General features: G+C 47.4%; 1 protein-coding gene across 1 annotated transcript in view; it reads right to left on the reverse strand.

Annotated features, from left to right (window-relative positions):
* Positions 1 to 16,110, reverse strand: part of LOC147111142 (uncharacterized) — a 33,177-nt gene extending 17,067 nt beyond the window's left edge. Inside the window, exons 1-2 of the mRNA XM_086000000.1 lie at positions 15,973 to 16,110; positions 14,804 to 15,439 (exon numbers count right to left, since the gene is read on the reverse strand). Coding sequence (XP_085856126.1) covers positions 14,804 to 15,439; positions 15,973 to 16,110 — 774 coding nt within the window. The remainder of the gene's footprint in view (positions 1 to 14,803; positions 15,440 to 15,972) is intronic.
* Positions 16,111 to 17,558: the final 1,448 nt, after the last annotated feature.

Here is a 17,558-nt window from a genome sequence, read left to right on the forward strand (position 1 = left end):
GAAGGACTGCTGGTTCAAGGACAAAGCATGCAGGCAATGCGGAAAGATGGGACACATTGCACGTGTATGCAGATCTGGAAAGAAATCCGCTGACAGTAAAAAGGTCAATAAGGAAAAGTACAGAAAGGTACAAATGATGACGGACAGTAGCTCCGAAGACCAGAAGAGCGATAGCGACTCCGGAAACAAGAGACTAAGCTGTCTCAAATTACATAATGTAATTGCCAAAGAAGATTACCAGACCATTTGGGTTACCCTCACAATAGTGGGGTCCCCAGTCAAAATGGAGCTAGATACAGGATCAGCTCTGACCGTCATGAGTCGACGGGATTATGAGCGGCTATTTCCGCATATACCTTTGAAAGACACATCCATTGTCTTGAAGACATATACAGGGCAGAAAGTATACCCCAGGAGGGAAAATAAGGGTGCCTGTTGTATACAACGGCAAAGAAATACAGAAGTTGTATTTATACGTTCTGCAAGATGGTGGTCCACCGTTGTTGGGACGTGAATGGATCAGAAAGATAGGTTTAGACTGGCACTCCATTCAGGCACTGACGGTGACCAGTAAGAAAAAAAACGATGATGACATCATACCTGGACGATTAAAAGAAATCTTGGCTAACGCAAAAGAAGTGTTTCAACAGGAACTAGGAACCCTGAAAGGCGCCACCGCCTCAATAAAAGTGGAAGATGCGGCAATTCCCAAGTTTTTTAAGGCAAGGCCGGTGCCTTGCGCAATTCGTCCAGCCGTCGAGGCAGAGCTGGAGAATTTGGAAAAAGCAGGCGTGTTATCTAAGGTAGATTGGAGCGAGTGGGCAACACCCATCGTCCCGGTCATGAAGAAAACGTTGAATAATGATAAATCTGAACAACAGGGAAAAGTTCGCATCTGTGGGGACTTCAAGGTGACTGTAAACCCAGTTCTTCACACGGTATAGTATCCTCTTCTGAGGATAGAAGATATTTTCGCCTCACTATCCGGAGGGAAACGTTTCACCAAAATTGACTTAGCACAGGCATATCTACAGATGGAGGTTGAGGAGGCCTCTAAAAAGTATCTCACGATAAACACACACAAAGGCCTGTACCAGTACAATCGACTGGTTTTCAGAGTGGCATCAGCTCCGGCTATCTGGCAAAGAGCTATGGAGCAAGTCCTGCAAGGGATTCCGGGGACTCAATGCTACCTAGATGACATCCTTGTAACAGGAGAAAATGACAACGAGCACCTTGCCAACTTGGAGCAGGTGCTCACGAGGCTGAGAGAACGGGGCCTACGAGCAAATCACCCCAAATGCGAATTTTTCCAGAAACAAATATCATATTGTGGCCATGTCATTAACGAAGAAGGGTTGCATAAGTCACCTGAAAAAATTGAAGCGGTCGTAAAGGCCTCAGCGCCTGAAAATGTCTCACAATTAAGGTCGTTCCTGGGATTAGTAAATTGCTATCATAAATTTTTACCAAACTTGTCGACGGTTCTGCACCCGCTTAACGCACTGCTACAAACGGGAGTAGTTTGGAAATGGAGCGAAGACTGTAAACGTGCCTTCCATAAATGCAAAGGCTTGATCACGTCCAGGGAAGTGTTGGCTCATTACAACCCATCACTGCCAATCAGACTGGCGTGCGATGCATCCCCTTACGGCGTGGGAGCGGTATTATCGCATAGATTCCCTGATGGCTCGGAGCGGCAGATTGCTTTTGCGTCACACTCATTGAACTCAGCTGAGCGTAACTATGCCCAGATCGACAGGGAGGCACTCAGCCTGGTCTGGGGGGTGAAGAAATTCAACCATTACTTACACGGACAAAAGTTTACCTTGTTGACTGACCATCAACCCCTCGTCTCCATATTCAACCCTAAAAAGGGCGTTCCCATTATGACAGCGCAAAGGCTACAGAGGTGGTCCCTTTTCCTAGGGGCACACCAATATGACAGAGTACAAAGGAACAAAACAGCATGGGAATGCTGACGGGTTATTGCGCCTACCGTTGCCAACGGTGGAAGAGGCGCCTACAGTGGACCCAGTGGAGATATTCCACTCGACCATAGTGGAATGTCTACCAGTGACAAATTCTACCATTGAAAAGGAAACGCGAAATGACCCGACTCTCTCACGAGTCTACGATTTAACGGTGAAGGGATGGCCAGCACATGGCGAACCACTGTTGCCAGCATTCTCGCAAAGAAGAGAACAGCTGTCAGTGTGCCGAGGAACCTTGATGTGTGGATCCAGAGTGGTGATTCCACCCAAACTCAAGGATAAAGTGCTAAAGGAGCTTCACGAGGGGCATCTGGGTGGAGTGAAAATGAAGAACTTAGCCAGAGCGTTTGTGTGGTGGCCAGGTATCGATGGAGACATCGAAGAAATGACCAAGAGCTGTCTAGGATGCCAGAAGGTCCAAAACGCCCCACCACAAGCCCCTCTACATCCATGGGAGTGGCCCTCATCTCCATGGCAAAGGGTACATATCGACTTTGCTGGTCCATTTATGGACTCAATGTTCTTAATCGCGGTGGATGCACACTCCAAGTGGCCGGAGGTAATAAAGATGTCCACCACCACAGAAAAAACCATCACAGTATTAAGGACCATATTCGCCAGGAATGGGCTGCCTGAACAGATCTGTTCTGATAATGGACCGCAATTTGTATCCGAAGAATTCAGGAAGTTCTTCAAAAACAATGGGGTTAAGCACTACACGTCCGCCCCATACCATCCCGCCACCAATGGATTAGCTGAAAGGTTTGTCCAGACCTTCAAGAAGGCCATAAAGGCCATGGGTAATGAAGACATAAATCTACAACATAAGGTAGATAACTTCTTGTTTGCGTACAGGAATGCAACACGTGGTTACAAACCAAACCCCCGCCATGATGTTTTTCAATAGAAGACTAAGATGCCGGCTGGATTTGGTCAAGCCAAACGTCAGAAGGGACGTAGAGAACCAACAATTTCAAAGCATGAATGAAAGGCCAACTAGAACCTTCCAGATAGGTCAACCAGTTTTGGCCCGGGACTACCGTACCGAGAAATGGCAGCCTGGAACTATTTGCACACGACTAGGACCGCTGATGTATACCGTGGACATTGGAGAAAGCATAATAAGGCGCCATGCTGACCAGATCATAGAGTCATCCGAAAAAGGACAACCTACACCACAACTCGAAACGCCTAGTGATGAAGCAGATACCCATAGTATCTACCTCCGATCCGGTGATACTGGAACCAGATAAACCCGACACTAGCATTGAAGCCGAATCGACCTTGCCAAAAGAACCTACTACACCACCGAGGCGTTACCCGGACCGAGTCAGGAAGCCTCCAGAGAGACTGAATTTGTAATTGATTAACTTCAGCAAATGTGTATATTATTGTTCTTGTAAAAATGTTATTTAATGATTACTTAAAATGTTATGTACTATTATGTACTATTTATGTAAAAAGGGAGAAATTGTAGTGTATGTACCTTTAAGAGGAACTATGTTTTTGAAGCCCTTGTATACTGTAGTACCAGTAGTGACCACTCGGGTATATAAGCCTGTGTAGCGTCTTGTGTTGTTAGTTCACCTCCAGAATTTGTTCAGTAAACACTTGTTAAATCAACTCCTGCATTCCGTGTCTCCATTAACACACGGATCTAACAACTCCCATTAATGTTTTTTTCCCCTTAGTATTTCTCAATTCTACCCATACAGATTCCACATCATCAGAGCTAATATCCTTCATTCCAATTGTATTAATCCATTCTTTAACCAGTAATGCAACCCCACCTCCCTTTCCTTTTTGCCTATCTTTCCTGAATATCGAATACCCCTGGATGTTGAGTTCCCAGTCTTGGCCATCCTTGAGCCACGTTTCCGTAATCCCAACCAAATCATATTCGTTTACCTCTATTTGCGCAGCCAATTCATCCACCTTATTACAAATGCTCCTCGCATTAAGACACAAAGCCTTCAGGCTTGTTTTTTTAACGCTCTTAGACCTATTAGAATTATTATTTACTGTGGCCACGTTTGATTTAAACCGTTGATTACTCTGACTGCCACTTTTGTTTTTCTCCTTCCTATCTTTTCCTTTTATCCCTGTTTCCCTTTCCTCTGTCTCCCTGCTCAGGTTCCCAACCCCCTGCCATTTTAGTTTAAACCCTCCCTGTTGTGTCCGTGTATAATAAGACACAGACTGCGGAGAACGGTACAACAGGTGTTTACTCAACGTGGCTCACAGTGGAACTGATCTGTACAGATTACTACTCAGGCCTATATACGGGTGTGGTCACTGCCGGTACTACAGTATACATGAGCTGTAAAAGATAGTTCCCCACTTAAAGGTATATACATTACAATTCCTCCCCTTTTAGATTAACAGTACCATAACACTCATTTAACAATTAAATATCAAACTAATTACAATTAACACTTTTAACATGCAACATTAGCTGTAAATAGTCTATTTACATATTCAGTCTTTGGGGAGGCTTCCTGATCCTTTCTGGATAGCGCCTTTCCCGAGTGTCTTGCTCTTGGTGCGGAGGCGATTCTGGCCCCCTGTCGTCGGTTGGTTCATCAGCTTCCGATGCTACTGTTTCTGGGGTAGATGCGACCTGTACGTCGGGCTCATCACCAGGTACGTATGGGCGAGGCATGGGGTTGACTTGTTCCTGTGACTCTAGGATCTGGTCAGCATGGCGTCTCATGATGCTCTCCCCAACGTCCACTGTGTACATTAGTGGGCCCTGCCGTGTGCATATCGTTCCTGGCTGCCATTTTTCTGTTCGGTAGTCGTGGGCCAAGACTGGTTGCCCTACATTGAAGCTCCTTGTTGGCTTCTCATGGATGTGCTGGAATTGCTTACTCTCAACATCTCTTCGTACATTTGGTCTGAGCAAATCCAAGCGAGATCTTAACCTTCGGTTAAAGAACATCATGGCTGGGGCCTGGTTGGTGACTGCATGTGTCGCATTCCGGTAGGTGAACAGGAAATTGTCCACCTTGTGCTGCAGCGGAATGTTGTCATTGTACATAGCCTTTATTGCCTTCTTAAAGGTTTGTACGAACCTCTCAGCCAATCCATTTGTGGCTGGATGATACGGGGCGGATGTGTAATGCCTTACCCCATTCTTTTTCAAGAACCTCCGGAACTCTTCGGACACAAACTGTGGTCCATTCTCGGAGCAAATCTGTTCTGGCAAGCCATTCCTGGCAAAAATGGTCCGTAGGACTGCAATAGTTTTCTCCGTGGTGGTGGAGGACATTTTGATGACCTCAGGCCATTTCGAGTGCGCATCCACGGCTATTAAAAACATTGAGTCCATGAATGGACCAGCAAAATCAATATGCACCCGTTGCCATGGAGATGAGGGCCACTCCCATGGGTGTAGAGGGGCCTGTGGTGGTGCATTTTGGACTTTCTGGCATCCTGAGCAGCTCTTGATCAGGTCCTCGATTTGTTTATCGATTCCCGGCCACCACACATAAGCCCTGGCTAGGCTTTTCATTTTTACCCCTCCCAGATGACCCTCATGAAGCTCATTGAGCACTCTATCCCTTAACTTGGGTAGAATTACCACTCGGGATCCACACATCAAGGTCCCCCGGCACACTGACAGCTGTTCTCTCCTTGTCAAGAATGCTGGCAACAGTGGTCGCCATGTGCTGGCCATCCCTTCACCGTCAAATCATATACCCGAGACAGTGTCGGGTCATTTTGGGTTTCCTTTTTGATACAAGCGTTAGTTACCGGTAGGTATTCAACCATAGTCGAATGGAATATTTTGACAGGATCCACTGTTGGTGCTTCCTCCGCAGTAGGCAGTGGCAGGCGTGATAGCCCATCAGCACTTCCATTCTGTTTCGTGCCCTTATATTCAATATCATAGTGGTGCGCCCCTAGAAAAAGTGACCATCTTTGTAGTCATTGCGCAGTCATCACCGGAACGCCCTTCTTCAGATTAAAAATGGAGACAAGAGGCTGGTGATCAGTCAGCAAGGTGAATTTCTGCCCGTGCAGATAGTGATTGAACTTTTTCACTCCCCACACTAGGCTGAGGGCCTCCCTGTCAATCTGGGCGTAGTTACGCTCGGCTGAGGTTAGTGATCGTGACGCGAAGGCTATTGGCCTCTCTGAGCCGTCCGAGAATTTGTGCGACAGCACCGCTCCAATGCCGTAGGGTGACGCATCACATGCCAACCGAATTGATAATGCCGGGTTGTAATGGGCCAATACCTCTTTCGATGTGATTAGTGTTTTGCTCTTCTGGAAAGCTCGTCTACATTCGTCACTCCACTTCCATGGCACCCCAGTTTGCAGTAGGGTGTTCAGTGGGTGTAGTATTGTAGACAAGTTTGGCAAGAACTTATGGTAGTAGTTTACCAGCCCGAGGAACAACCTCAGTTGTGACACATTTTCCGGTACTGGAGCCTTGACTACTGCCTCAATCTTCTCTGGGGACTTACGTAACCCCTCTTTATCGATAATGTGGCCACAATACGAGATCTGTTTTCTAAAAAACTCGCATTTGGGGCGGTTAGCTCGGAGCCCATATTCCTGCAATCTAGTGAGCACCTGCTCCAGGTTGGCAAGGTGATCACTGTCATTTTCGCCCGTGACCAGGATGTCGTCCAAATAACACTGGGTCCCTGGGATCACTTGCAGGACTTGTTCCATTGCCCTCTGCCAAATAGCCGGAGCTGATGCTACCCCGAAAACCAGCCGGTTGTGTTGGTAGAGACCTTTATGGGTGTTGATTGTGAGGTATTTTTTGATGCTTCTCTACCTCCATTTGCAGATACGCCTGGGCCAGATCAATCTTAGTGAAGCGTTTCCCTCCAGATAGTGAGGCGAAAATATCTTCAATCCGCAGAAGTGGATATTGTATGGTGTGAAGGACTGGGTTCACTGTTACCTTAAAGTCCCCACAGATGCGAACCTTCCTTGGTTCCCCAGGCGTGCTGCTCAACGACTTTTTCATCACAGGGATGATGGGTGTAGCCTACTCGCTCCAGTCTACCTTGGACAGTACACCTGAACGTTCCAGACTCTCCAGCTCTGCTTCGACGGCTGGGCGGATCGCATAAGGTACTGGTCTGGCCTTAAAACATTTTGGGCTTGCGTTTTCTTCAATTTTAATTGTCGCTGTCATGCCTTTTAGTGTTCCGAGTCCTTGCTGGAACACTTCTTTCGTGTCAGTTAGGATCTTTGACAGTCGCCCGGGTGTGACGTCGTCATCCTTTTTGTCAGCCACAGTCAGTGCCTGTATGGAATGCCAATCCAGTTGTATTTTCCGGATCCATTCACGTCCCAGTAATGGTGGTCCTCCATCTTGTAATACATACAGGTCTAGTTTTGGTGTTTCCTTACCGTTATATATAACGGTCACCCTTATTTTTCCTTTGGGGTAGACTTTTTGCCCCGTGTACGTCTTCAAAATAATTTTTGTGTCTCTCAAGGGTATGTGTGAGAATAGCCGCTTGTAGTCCCATCGGTTTATGACTGTTAGGGCTGATCCTGTGTCCAATTCCATCTTTACCTGGACTCCTGCTATCTTGAGTGTGACCCAAATGGTTCGGTGATCCTCCGTTGTGATCACATTATGTAGTTTCAGACAACTCAGTTCCCTGCTTTCGGAGTCGTTATCACTCTTTTGTTCATCTGAACTATTCTCCGTCATCTTATGTACCTTCTTGTACTTTTCTTTGGTAGGTTTCTTATTGCTGGTTTTCTTTCCCGACCTGCAGACTCGTGCTATGTGTCCTACTTTTCCACACTGTCTGCACACTTTGTCTTTGAACCAGCAATCATTCTGGTCGTGTGTTGTTCTGCCGCAGCGATAGCACTTCTCTGTCCAATATGACATTTCGTTTGTGCCATATTCTTGCGGTCTCTGTTGTATCTCTGCAGCGCCCCGTGCTGCTGCTTCATATGATACCGCAATGCTGAAAGCCTTTTCCAGCGTAAGGTCCTTTTCAGATAAAAGCCGTTTCTGGGTTCCTTCACTTTGAAGCCCACACACAAACTTGTCCCTTAAGGTATCTGCCAGTCCCGCTCCAAACTGGCAGTGTTTCGATAGTTTGCGCAGTTCTGTTAAATAATCAGCATTGCTTTCATCCTTATGCTGGTTCCGTTTGTGAAACTTGAATCTTTCTGCTATCAGCAGCGGTGTGGGGTTTAAATGTTCCTTTAGTATCGTTACTATGTCTTCAAAACTCTTTTCCATTGGCTTCGTTGGGGTTACTAGATTTCGTAATAAACCATACGTCTTTGCACCCATTAAATTTAACAATACCGACGCTTTCTTGTCATCTGACACCTCATTTGCCTTGCAGTACACCTCTATTCGTTCGACATATGTAGTCCAATCTTCGACTTCATTGTCAAATGCGGTGATACTGCCACTCTTCGGCATTTTGGGTGTGGTTTAAAATGGCGTCTCCCAATGGCTTAAAATGGCGTCTCCCGCGCTTTCCTTCCTCCCCCGCTGCTGCCAACGCTGCTCCCGGCAGTTCTCGTGGCAATGGCGGCGTCCTGTAGGTTTCTGCGCATCTCTCTCTCCCTCTCTCCAACGCTGCTCGGCCCCTGAACACCGGCTGCGCCCTGTGCGCTCTGCCCTCTCTCTCTCTCCCCCGTCAACGCTGCTCGGCCCTTTGCTGTGCCGCTCGGTCGGGCTCTAGCCCGCCGCTGTCCGGGAAGGGTCTGCGCACTACCTGTTGCCAGCCCATTTCGCTGGACCACCTCGACTGGAAAGCCAAGCCTGGCTCTCGACAGCCTCCCCCGCAATTCTCAAGTCTCTGCTGGATGACTGGGCAGTTGCCCGTGGTCGACACCTGAGTCTCTGGCCTTGACCTCCAATCCACTGATCTCCAGGAACGAATCCCCGGGAGGTGATGCAGAGTTGCAGGTAGGTTCGAACTTGCCTCATCGTCAATGTTGTGTCCGTGTATAATAAGACACAGACTGCGGAGAACAGTACAACAGGTGTTTACTCAACGTGGCTCACAGTGGAACTGATCTGTACAGATTACTACTCAGGGCTATATACAGGTGTAGTCACTGCCGGTACTACAGTATACATGAGCTGTAAAAGATAGTTCCCCACGTAAAGGTATATACATTACACCCCCGAACAGTGTTAGCAAACCTCCCCGCAAGGATATTTGTCCCGTTCTGGTTCAGGTGCAGCCCGTCTGACTTGTACAAGTCCCACCTTCCCCAGAAGCAGGCGCAGTGATCCAGGAAACTAAAGCCCTCCCTCCTGCACCAATTCTTTAGCCACGCATTCATCTGCTCTATCCTCCTATTCCTATACTCACTAGCACGTGGCACCGGGAGTAATCCAGAGATTACAACTTTTGAGGTCCTGCTCTTTAATCTGCTACCTAGCTCCCTAAATTCTTGCTGCAGGACCTCATCCCTCTTCCTACCCATGTCATTGGTCCCAATGTGAAGCACGACCTCTGACTGTTCACCCTCCCCCTTCAGAATGCCCTGCAGCCGTTCAGTGACATCCTTGACCCTGGCACCAGGGAGGCAACAAACCATCCTGGAGTCACGTCTACGGCCACAGAAACGCCTATCTCTTCCCCTTACGAGAGAATCCCCTACCACTATTGCTCTCCCACTCTTTTTCCTCCCTTCCTGAGCAGCAGAAGCACCCCTGGTGCCAGGAAGTTGGCTACTGCTGCCTTCCTCTGGTAAGTCATCCCCCTCAACAGTATCCAAATCGGTATACCTGTTTGAGAGGGGGATGGCCACAGGGGTCCCCTGCACTACCTGCCTGCCTCTACTGCTCTGCCTGATGGTCACCCATTTCCCTTCTGCCTGTGCAGCCCTTACCTGCGGTGTGACCAACTCACTAAACGTGTTATCCATGACCCTCTCAGCATCGTGAATGCTCCAAAGCCCATCCATCCACAGCTCCAGTGCCACAATGCAGTCTGCTAGTAGCTGCAGCTGGATGCATTTCTGGCACACATGGTCGTCAGGGACACAGGCAGCGTCCCTGAATTCCCACATAGAGCAAGAGGAGCATAACATGGGGCTGTGCTGTCCTGATATGACTTACCCTTTAATTAATTTAAATTAATTCACTATCACCAATTAAAGATAAACTCTAAGGCGCTTGTATGGTTTACCAACAGTCCCCGCTACACCAGAAAGACTTTAGCAACTATAAACCACAGAGTTAAAGTTTATAGAAGAGAAATAGTCACCAACCAATCACTTACCTGCTCCCTGGTGACGTCACACTCTGATTACTTTTTACCTCTCTCCCTGCTGCTGAGTTGGTAAACCTCGCTGCTCCCAGGAACTGGTCGGGCCTCGGTGCTCGCGCCGGTTTTTATACCGGGCTCCTCGCCTCGCTGCTCCCTGGAACTGGTCGGGCCTCGGTGCTCGTGCCCGTTTTTATACCGGGCTCCTCCTCGCTGCTCCCTGGAACTGGTCGGGCCTCGGTGCTTGCGCCGGTTTTTATACCGAGCTCCTCCTCACTGCTGCCTGGAACTGGTCGGGCCTTGGTGCTCGCGCCGATTTTTATACCGGGCTCCTCCTCGCTGCTCCCTGGAACTGGTCGGGCCTCGGTGCTTGCGCCGGTTTTTATACCGGGCTCCTCCTTACTGCTCCCTGGAACTGGTCGGGCCTCGGTGCTCGCGCCAATTTTTATACCGGGCTCCTCCTTGCTGCTCCCTGGAACTGGTCGGGCCTCGGTGCTCGCGCCAGTTTTTATACCGGGCTCCTCCTCGCTGCTCCCTGGAACTGGTCGGGCCTCGGTGCTCGTGCCGGTTTTTATACTGGGCTCCTCCTCGCTGCTCCCTGGAACTGGTTGGGCCTCGGTGCTCGCGCCGGTTTTTATACTGGGCTCCTCCTCGCTGCTCCCTGGAACTGGTTGGGCCTCGGTGCTCGCGCCGGTTTTTATACCGGGCTGCTCGCCTCGCTGCTCCCTGGAACTGGTCGGGCCTCGGTGCTCGCGCCGGTTTTTATACCGGGCTCCTCCTCCGCTGCTCCCTGGAACTGGTCGGGCCTCGGTGCTTGCGCCGGTTTTTATACCGGGCTCCTCCTCGCTGCTCCCTGGAACTGGTCGGGCCTCGGTGCTCGCGCCGGTTTTTATACCGGGCTCCTCCTTGCTGCTCCCTGGAACTGGTCGGGCCTCGGTGCTCGTGCCGGTTTTTATACTGGGCTCCTCCTCGCTGCTCCCTGGAACTGGTTGGGCCTCGGTGCTCGCGTCGGTTTTTATACCGGGCTCCTCGCCTCGCTGCTCCCTGGAACTGGTCGGGTCTCGGTGCTCGCGCCGGTTTTTATACCGGGCTCCTCCTCGCTGCTCCCTGGAACTGGTCGGGCCTCGGTGCTCATGCCGGTTTTTATACCGGGCTCCTCCTCGCTGCTCCCTGGAACTGGTCGGGCCTCGGTGCTCGCGTCGGTTTTTATACCGGGCTCCTCCTCGCTGCTCCCTGGAACTGGTCGGGCCTCGGTGCTCACGCCGGTTTTTATACCGGGCTCCTCGCCTCGCTGCTCCCTGGAACTGGTCGGGCCTCGGTGCTCGCGCCGGTTTTTATACCGGGCTCCTCCTCGCTGCTCCCTGGATAGTCAGATGGGCAGAACAGTGGCAAATGGAATTTAACCCTGAAAAGTGTGAGGTGATGCATTTTGGGAGGACTAACAAGGCAAGGGAATACACAATGAATGGTAGGACCCTAAGAAGGACAGAGGATCAGAGGGACCTTGGTGTGCATGTACATAGATCCCTGAAGGCAGCAGGACAGGTAGATAAGGTGGTTAAGAAGGCATATGGGGTACTTGCCTTCATTAGCCGAGGCATAGAATATAAGAGCAGGGAGGTTATGATGGAGCTGTACAAAATGCTAGTTAGGCCACAGCTGGAATACTGTGTGCAGTTTTGGTCACCACACTATAGGAAGGATGTGATTGCATTAGAGAAGGTGCAGAGGAGATTCACCAGGATGTTACCTGGGCTGGAGCGCTTCAGCTATGAAGAGAGACTGGACAGGCTGAGGTTGTTTTCCTTAGAGCAGAGAAGGCTGAGGGGGGACCTGATTGAGGTGTACAAAATTATGAGGGGCATAGATAGAAAGGAACTTTTTCCCCTTAGTAAAGGGGTTACTAACCAGGTGGCATAGTTTCAAGGTAAGGGGCAGGAGGTTTAGAGGGGATTTGAGGAAAAACTTTTTCACCCAGAGGGTGGTTGGAATCTGGAACTCACTGCCTGAAAGGGTGGTAGAGGCAGGAACCCTCACAACATTCAAGAAGCATTTAGATGAGCACTTGAAATGCCATAGCATACAAGGCTATGGACCAAGTGCTGGAAAATGGGATTAGAATAGACAGGGCTTGATGGCCGGTGCAGACACAATGGGCCGAAGGGCCACTTTCTATGCTGCATAACTCTATGAATCTATGACTCTAAATCAGCTTTTTATTTTTTTTTAAATGTAGCTGGGCAAGAACAGTTCAAGATGTTTTGAAACATATAACATAAAAATGATAATGATTATGGAATAAAACAATATTTTGGCACCCAAACTTCTCTAATATAGAGGTGTTTCTTCTAAGGAAATCTAACCAATTGAACATGTGCCACACACTTTTTTTCCACAAAACTTACCACAAAGAATTTAACCAGTTTTAAAATTTGATAGATGGCATTACAGTTATTGACTAAAAATGTTCACTTTATTCGAGAACAATCACTGGCATGATGAAAACCCAGATGGATAAACTTTTGAGCTGTTTTTGCCATTGGTTCCTCACTTTTGTACTACTTAATTCTCAGACTAATGTCAAAATGATCGGATATTCATTACACAATTCATAAAAGCTATGTAGGTGTTATTTCATAAAGTCTGAAAGAAAAATCTACAGAAACACAAATGTACCATAATGATAAAGGAAATGATCTTGGCAATAAGAAAGTGAGCCTATCTAACTATTTGACTCACTCAATTATTTTCATTTCCTTCAGCCTTGGTGTCAGCTCTATATCTCTCTGCTCCCCATGAGTCAGAATGGCCACATCTCTCTTTTGAATGCTTCAACCAAAATGCACACTGTATTAGGTTTCATGAGTTAAACAACCATCAAAGGTGAAATATTTAATTTAATTTGTGGTCTTTCCCTCCCATACTGCACCCTCTATAAAGTGTTTCTGGGCTTCAGAATGCTGCACAGAGTAGTGGCATCAAATGCCATTTTAACTCACTTTGTGGATACCCAGGCTGCGTGTCATTTCTGCATTCACAAATTAAAAAGAGCCAAATCTAATAGAAGGATAAAGAGATGCAAACACGTTGTTAATCAGTAAGCTTAAAGAAAGAGAGTTATGGCTTTAGAGAGAAAGCTACAAGAACTTAACAAGGGCTGACAGAACTGAGGAGAAATTCAGAAGCAGGTGGATAGTATTGGGTTCAACAAGTAAATCATCCCACCGACGTGATAGGGCCAGGATAGCACCAACCCTCAAGAGTGAACCTTCAGGGATTGGAGTTGGAGAACAGTACAACCAGGAACAGTGTTGTCAATGACAGGGGGATGAGTGCTGAGGGAATCCAAAGAAATGTGGATTTCAACTGGATTACGGTTGATAAAAGAGAGGTAGGAAACCCTGTGTAACTACCCAAGAGATTGTAGTAAACAGATACTAGGCACTGTCCAATGCTACTTAAGATAATAAAGGTCCCAGTAGAAAGGATAACTAGAAAACCAAAGAGGACAGACTGGACAAAGATACATGATGCAGATCACACAGATTGTAGTCACGGGTGATTCTTTGCTCAGGAAAGTGGATACCCATGTGTGTCATAAGGACAATGCTTACAGGATGGATACAGCTGTCTACCTGGAGCTAGAGTTGTACATATTGAGAAATATTAAGGCAACAATAGAAAATCATTTAAACTAGACAGGTGAAGGTGGAAGGAGAGCAGGAAAGAAACAAGATCTCAGATGAGACAGATTGTAGGGTAGAAGGTAATCAACAAGCGGGTATGGATGCAAACTCACTTGAACTGGAGACCAGGTATAAGCAGACAATGGGGAATATGAGAGGAGGCAAATCGGTAATATGTATATAAATGAATGATAGAAGCATTTGAAATAAGATGCCAGAACTGTTGTGGCATTAGGGAACTAGAGTGTGATGGGAGTATCAGTAACGTGGCTAAATCCCGAGGATGGAAATGAATACAATATTCAACCGTGTGGAGTGTTTGGAAAAGACGAAGTGGACAAAAAGGGGGCGTAGTCTTATGTGTAAGAGACACCTTGGAGGTAAATTATAACTTTAAATTAAACTGAGTAGCGCTAGGGAGCACAGGTTCAAGCTAGTAAAAGGCATTAGGACTGAAATTCTTCTTCACACAGGGTTCACACAAATTTGCGGAATAAACTTCAAGTCGTGGAGGCAAAACCCTGGGATCATTTAAGAAACAATTGAATGCTATAGTGGGTGACTTCAGGAACTGGCTGGTTGTGTGAATTAAAATGTGCCAATTGGCCTTCCACATCTGTAATTATGTTGATATTGTCAATACTTTTATTGTTATATACAACAGGAAGTCATCTGACTTACCGCGAGCAACGCCACATACTGTACTGATATAAGTAAAAACCATGCATTTCAAATCTTTAAACATGTACAGGTAGCAGGAATAAATATGAATTCATATTGGGAATTTACATGTGAAAATACCAGTAAAGTGAATACCAAGTGCAACTTTTATGTAGAATGCGCACACACAGGTTTACTACACATTCCAATAGTAATTACTTAGTTCTCTAACACTTACTTTAAATATCAGTTCTTGTGAGAATCGTTTCATTCCCTCTAATTGTTCCACTTTGGTTTTGCAGTCAGAGAGCACTCCGATCAGAACAGAGTTACTTGTCATGTCATTCTCCAGCTCTTTTATTCTGCGAGTATGCCGCTGGTTCCTTTCCCTTTCTGTGTCCAGTTCCAGTTCGAGCAACCCAGCCTTACGGTTAGAACCATTCAACTTGTCAGCCAGCCGGCTGATTTCAGCCTGACTGGATGCATATTTTACTCTGATGTTCTCAATTTCCTCTACAAGCTCTTCCATTGTCAGATTGCAAGAATTGGAGGCGCCCTCACTCTCTCGGAGTTGGTGCTCTTTAGTTGGTTCAGAATCCTGAGGCTTTGGACCTTCAGGCAACAGGGCCATGATCCCATCAATCTTACCCGATTCAAATGAATGGACTTCTGCATTAATTCCAACACCCAGGCACGTCCTGCTGGTGGGCTGTTGGAGGACTTCTTCAAAAAGGTTTCCTCGATCTTTATCATATGTCGCCACAAATTGGTCGCACTCACGTAGTAAAACTGAACGAGTAGCAGGGGATTCTGCCCCCTGTTTGGTTTCATGTGTAACATCCACATCGATCACAATCTCGCGGCATTCCGATGCCTACGAGCTGCACAGGTTCTTAAGTATCCAGGGAGCAGCCTTCACATCCCCCCCTCCGCGTCCTCACTGGGATATTGTTCAGGGTCCATTTCTTTCGCTGCACGACCAGCTCTTTCAGCTGAAGGCAGCTCGCCCCATTTTTGTCCTGTTCTTTCTCCAGCTGTTCGACGTCCTGGCTCACTCACTCCACTACCTTTATTTTATTCGCTTATGGGATCTGGGCGTCGCTGGCAAGGCCAGCATTTATTGCCCATCCCCAGTTGCCCTTGAGAAGGTGGTGGTGAGCCGCCGCCTTGAACCGCTGCAGTCCCTGTGGTGAAGGTACTCCCACAGTGCTCCTCCTGTTAGAGGAATGATGCCATGTCTGGCACGACGCACAGACTCATGAATTGTTGCGACGGGGTTCTCCCGATCACCCTGTTCTGTATTCGCTTGTAAGGTATTTCATTTTTCTGCCAGGTCTCAAATGTTTCTGCAAAACTTCCATCCCCACATCCTTGCAATTCCGCTCGTTTTCCTGACCACACACTTACCCGCCTGTTGTCAGCGCTTCCATTCACCTGATCTGCTATTCCCATGGGCCGTTCTCTTATTTCCACCTTCTCATTTGCCTCTATGTCAAAAGTTTGCCTTCCTACAGCCAAGGAGACTTCTCCGATCAGCTTTATCATCTTGCAAGCTGTTCACAAATACCAAGCCGTTATATTTTGCAACCAGGAAGTCCAGAAACATTCTGTTTGAAGTATAACGTAAGGATCCAAAGCGAACTGTTAAGAAAAAATAATTTTCACAAGATTTTAAGTACGAGATGTCAGTGGGGTGTAGTATCGGGCATTTATCAATTAAGTTAAAAGGTCATTCAGTAAACACCAATATTTTTGTCACGTAATCTGTTGCCACTGCTCCATTACATTTGTTATCGTTTAAGGTATTGTAATTATTTTTTCAAAGCAAAGCAGTTAACGGAGTTAGTGAGCTGGTATGATCCAAGTATAGCCAATAGCGCTGGGGAATCACCCTTAAACAGAAACGAGCAAAAGTACATAGATATTTAGTTAAAAAGCTGGAGATAAGCACAAATAATTCAATGAAATTGCACAAAACGTTAGAAATGTAAGAAAAAAACGGAAGTAATTTTTGAGTTATTTTAGTAGGAGACGTTTACGAAACATAAATCTAGTGCCTTCGCGCCCTTTGGTGTCTCCTCCCCTTGGTTTCCGACACGAATCAGGATAGCCAAGCTTGCTCCTGGTTGATGCTGTAGGATAGTATTCTAGTGATCTGTCTGACCTCTATGTCTTCAGACATGCAGATGCAAAACGAATTTACAATTAAGCTAGTCTAATCCTTTAAGTATTAAGCAAAATTAGACAATGAGTTTTCACCATTCATTCTAATAAATTCTAACTAAAATCATCGCAGGTGGAGAGCAACCAAACCAGTGCAGCAATGCCTCCCCTGTATTCAGAAGGTGAATACTTGATCTCAAATTGGAAAGAATGCCACTGTCTTTGTGGAAACGCTCCATCTTTTAAGCACCACACCGAGGAACTTCCTGTATGGGCTGCTCCTGCTTAGTCTCCACTTCCTCGCTCTGGTCTTCTGTCCGGACAGGGCCTGGTGTTTCATCTTACCATCCGGCGGGAGCCCCCAATGGAAGGCTCTCTATGCAGGGACCCTTCCCTGCCCCATTGGGGATCTCTGGTGAAGACTGTCGCATGGAGAAACGGCATGCTATATGATACTGAGTCATTTCAAGGACACCCAGGCCTCTTGTAACTTCAGCAGTCTGGAGGAAACCTTATTTCATATATACCTGGAGTGCGAGAGATTGCAGCCGCTATTTTACTATTTAAAGGGGCTGGTTCTCAACTTTTGGCCCAACTTTAGCCCCACACTCCTGATCTTTGGCCACCCGGTACTGAGGGGGGGGGGCGGCAAGTTGGAGGATCTTCTCCTAGATCTGCTCCTGGGCCAGGCAAAAACAGTGGTTCACAGGTCCAGGATGAATGACCCTAGGGAGGGTCGCTCTGGCTGCCTGGCTTCCGCAATCTTGTCCCTGCCCGGGTGGACCTGGAGAGGGAATGTGCAGTGTCCACCGGTACTCCCGAGATCTTCT

The sequence above is a fragment of the Somniosus microcephalus genome, chromosome 11, assembly GCF_052327205.1.
Source record: "Somniosus microcephalus isolate GS21.2 chromosome 11, FLI_Smic_1.0, whole genome shotgun sequence".
NCBI classification, from domain to species: domain Eukaryota; kingdom Metazoa; phylum Chordata; class Chondrichthyes; order Squaliformes; family Somniosidae; genus Somniosus; species Somniosus microcephalus.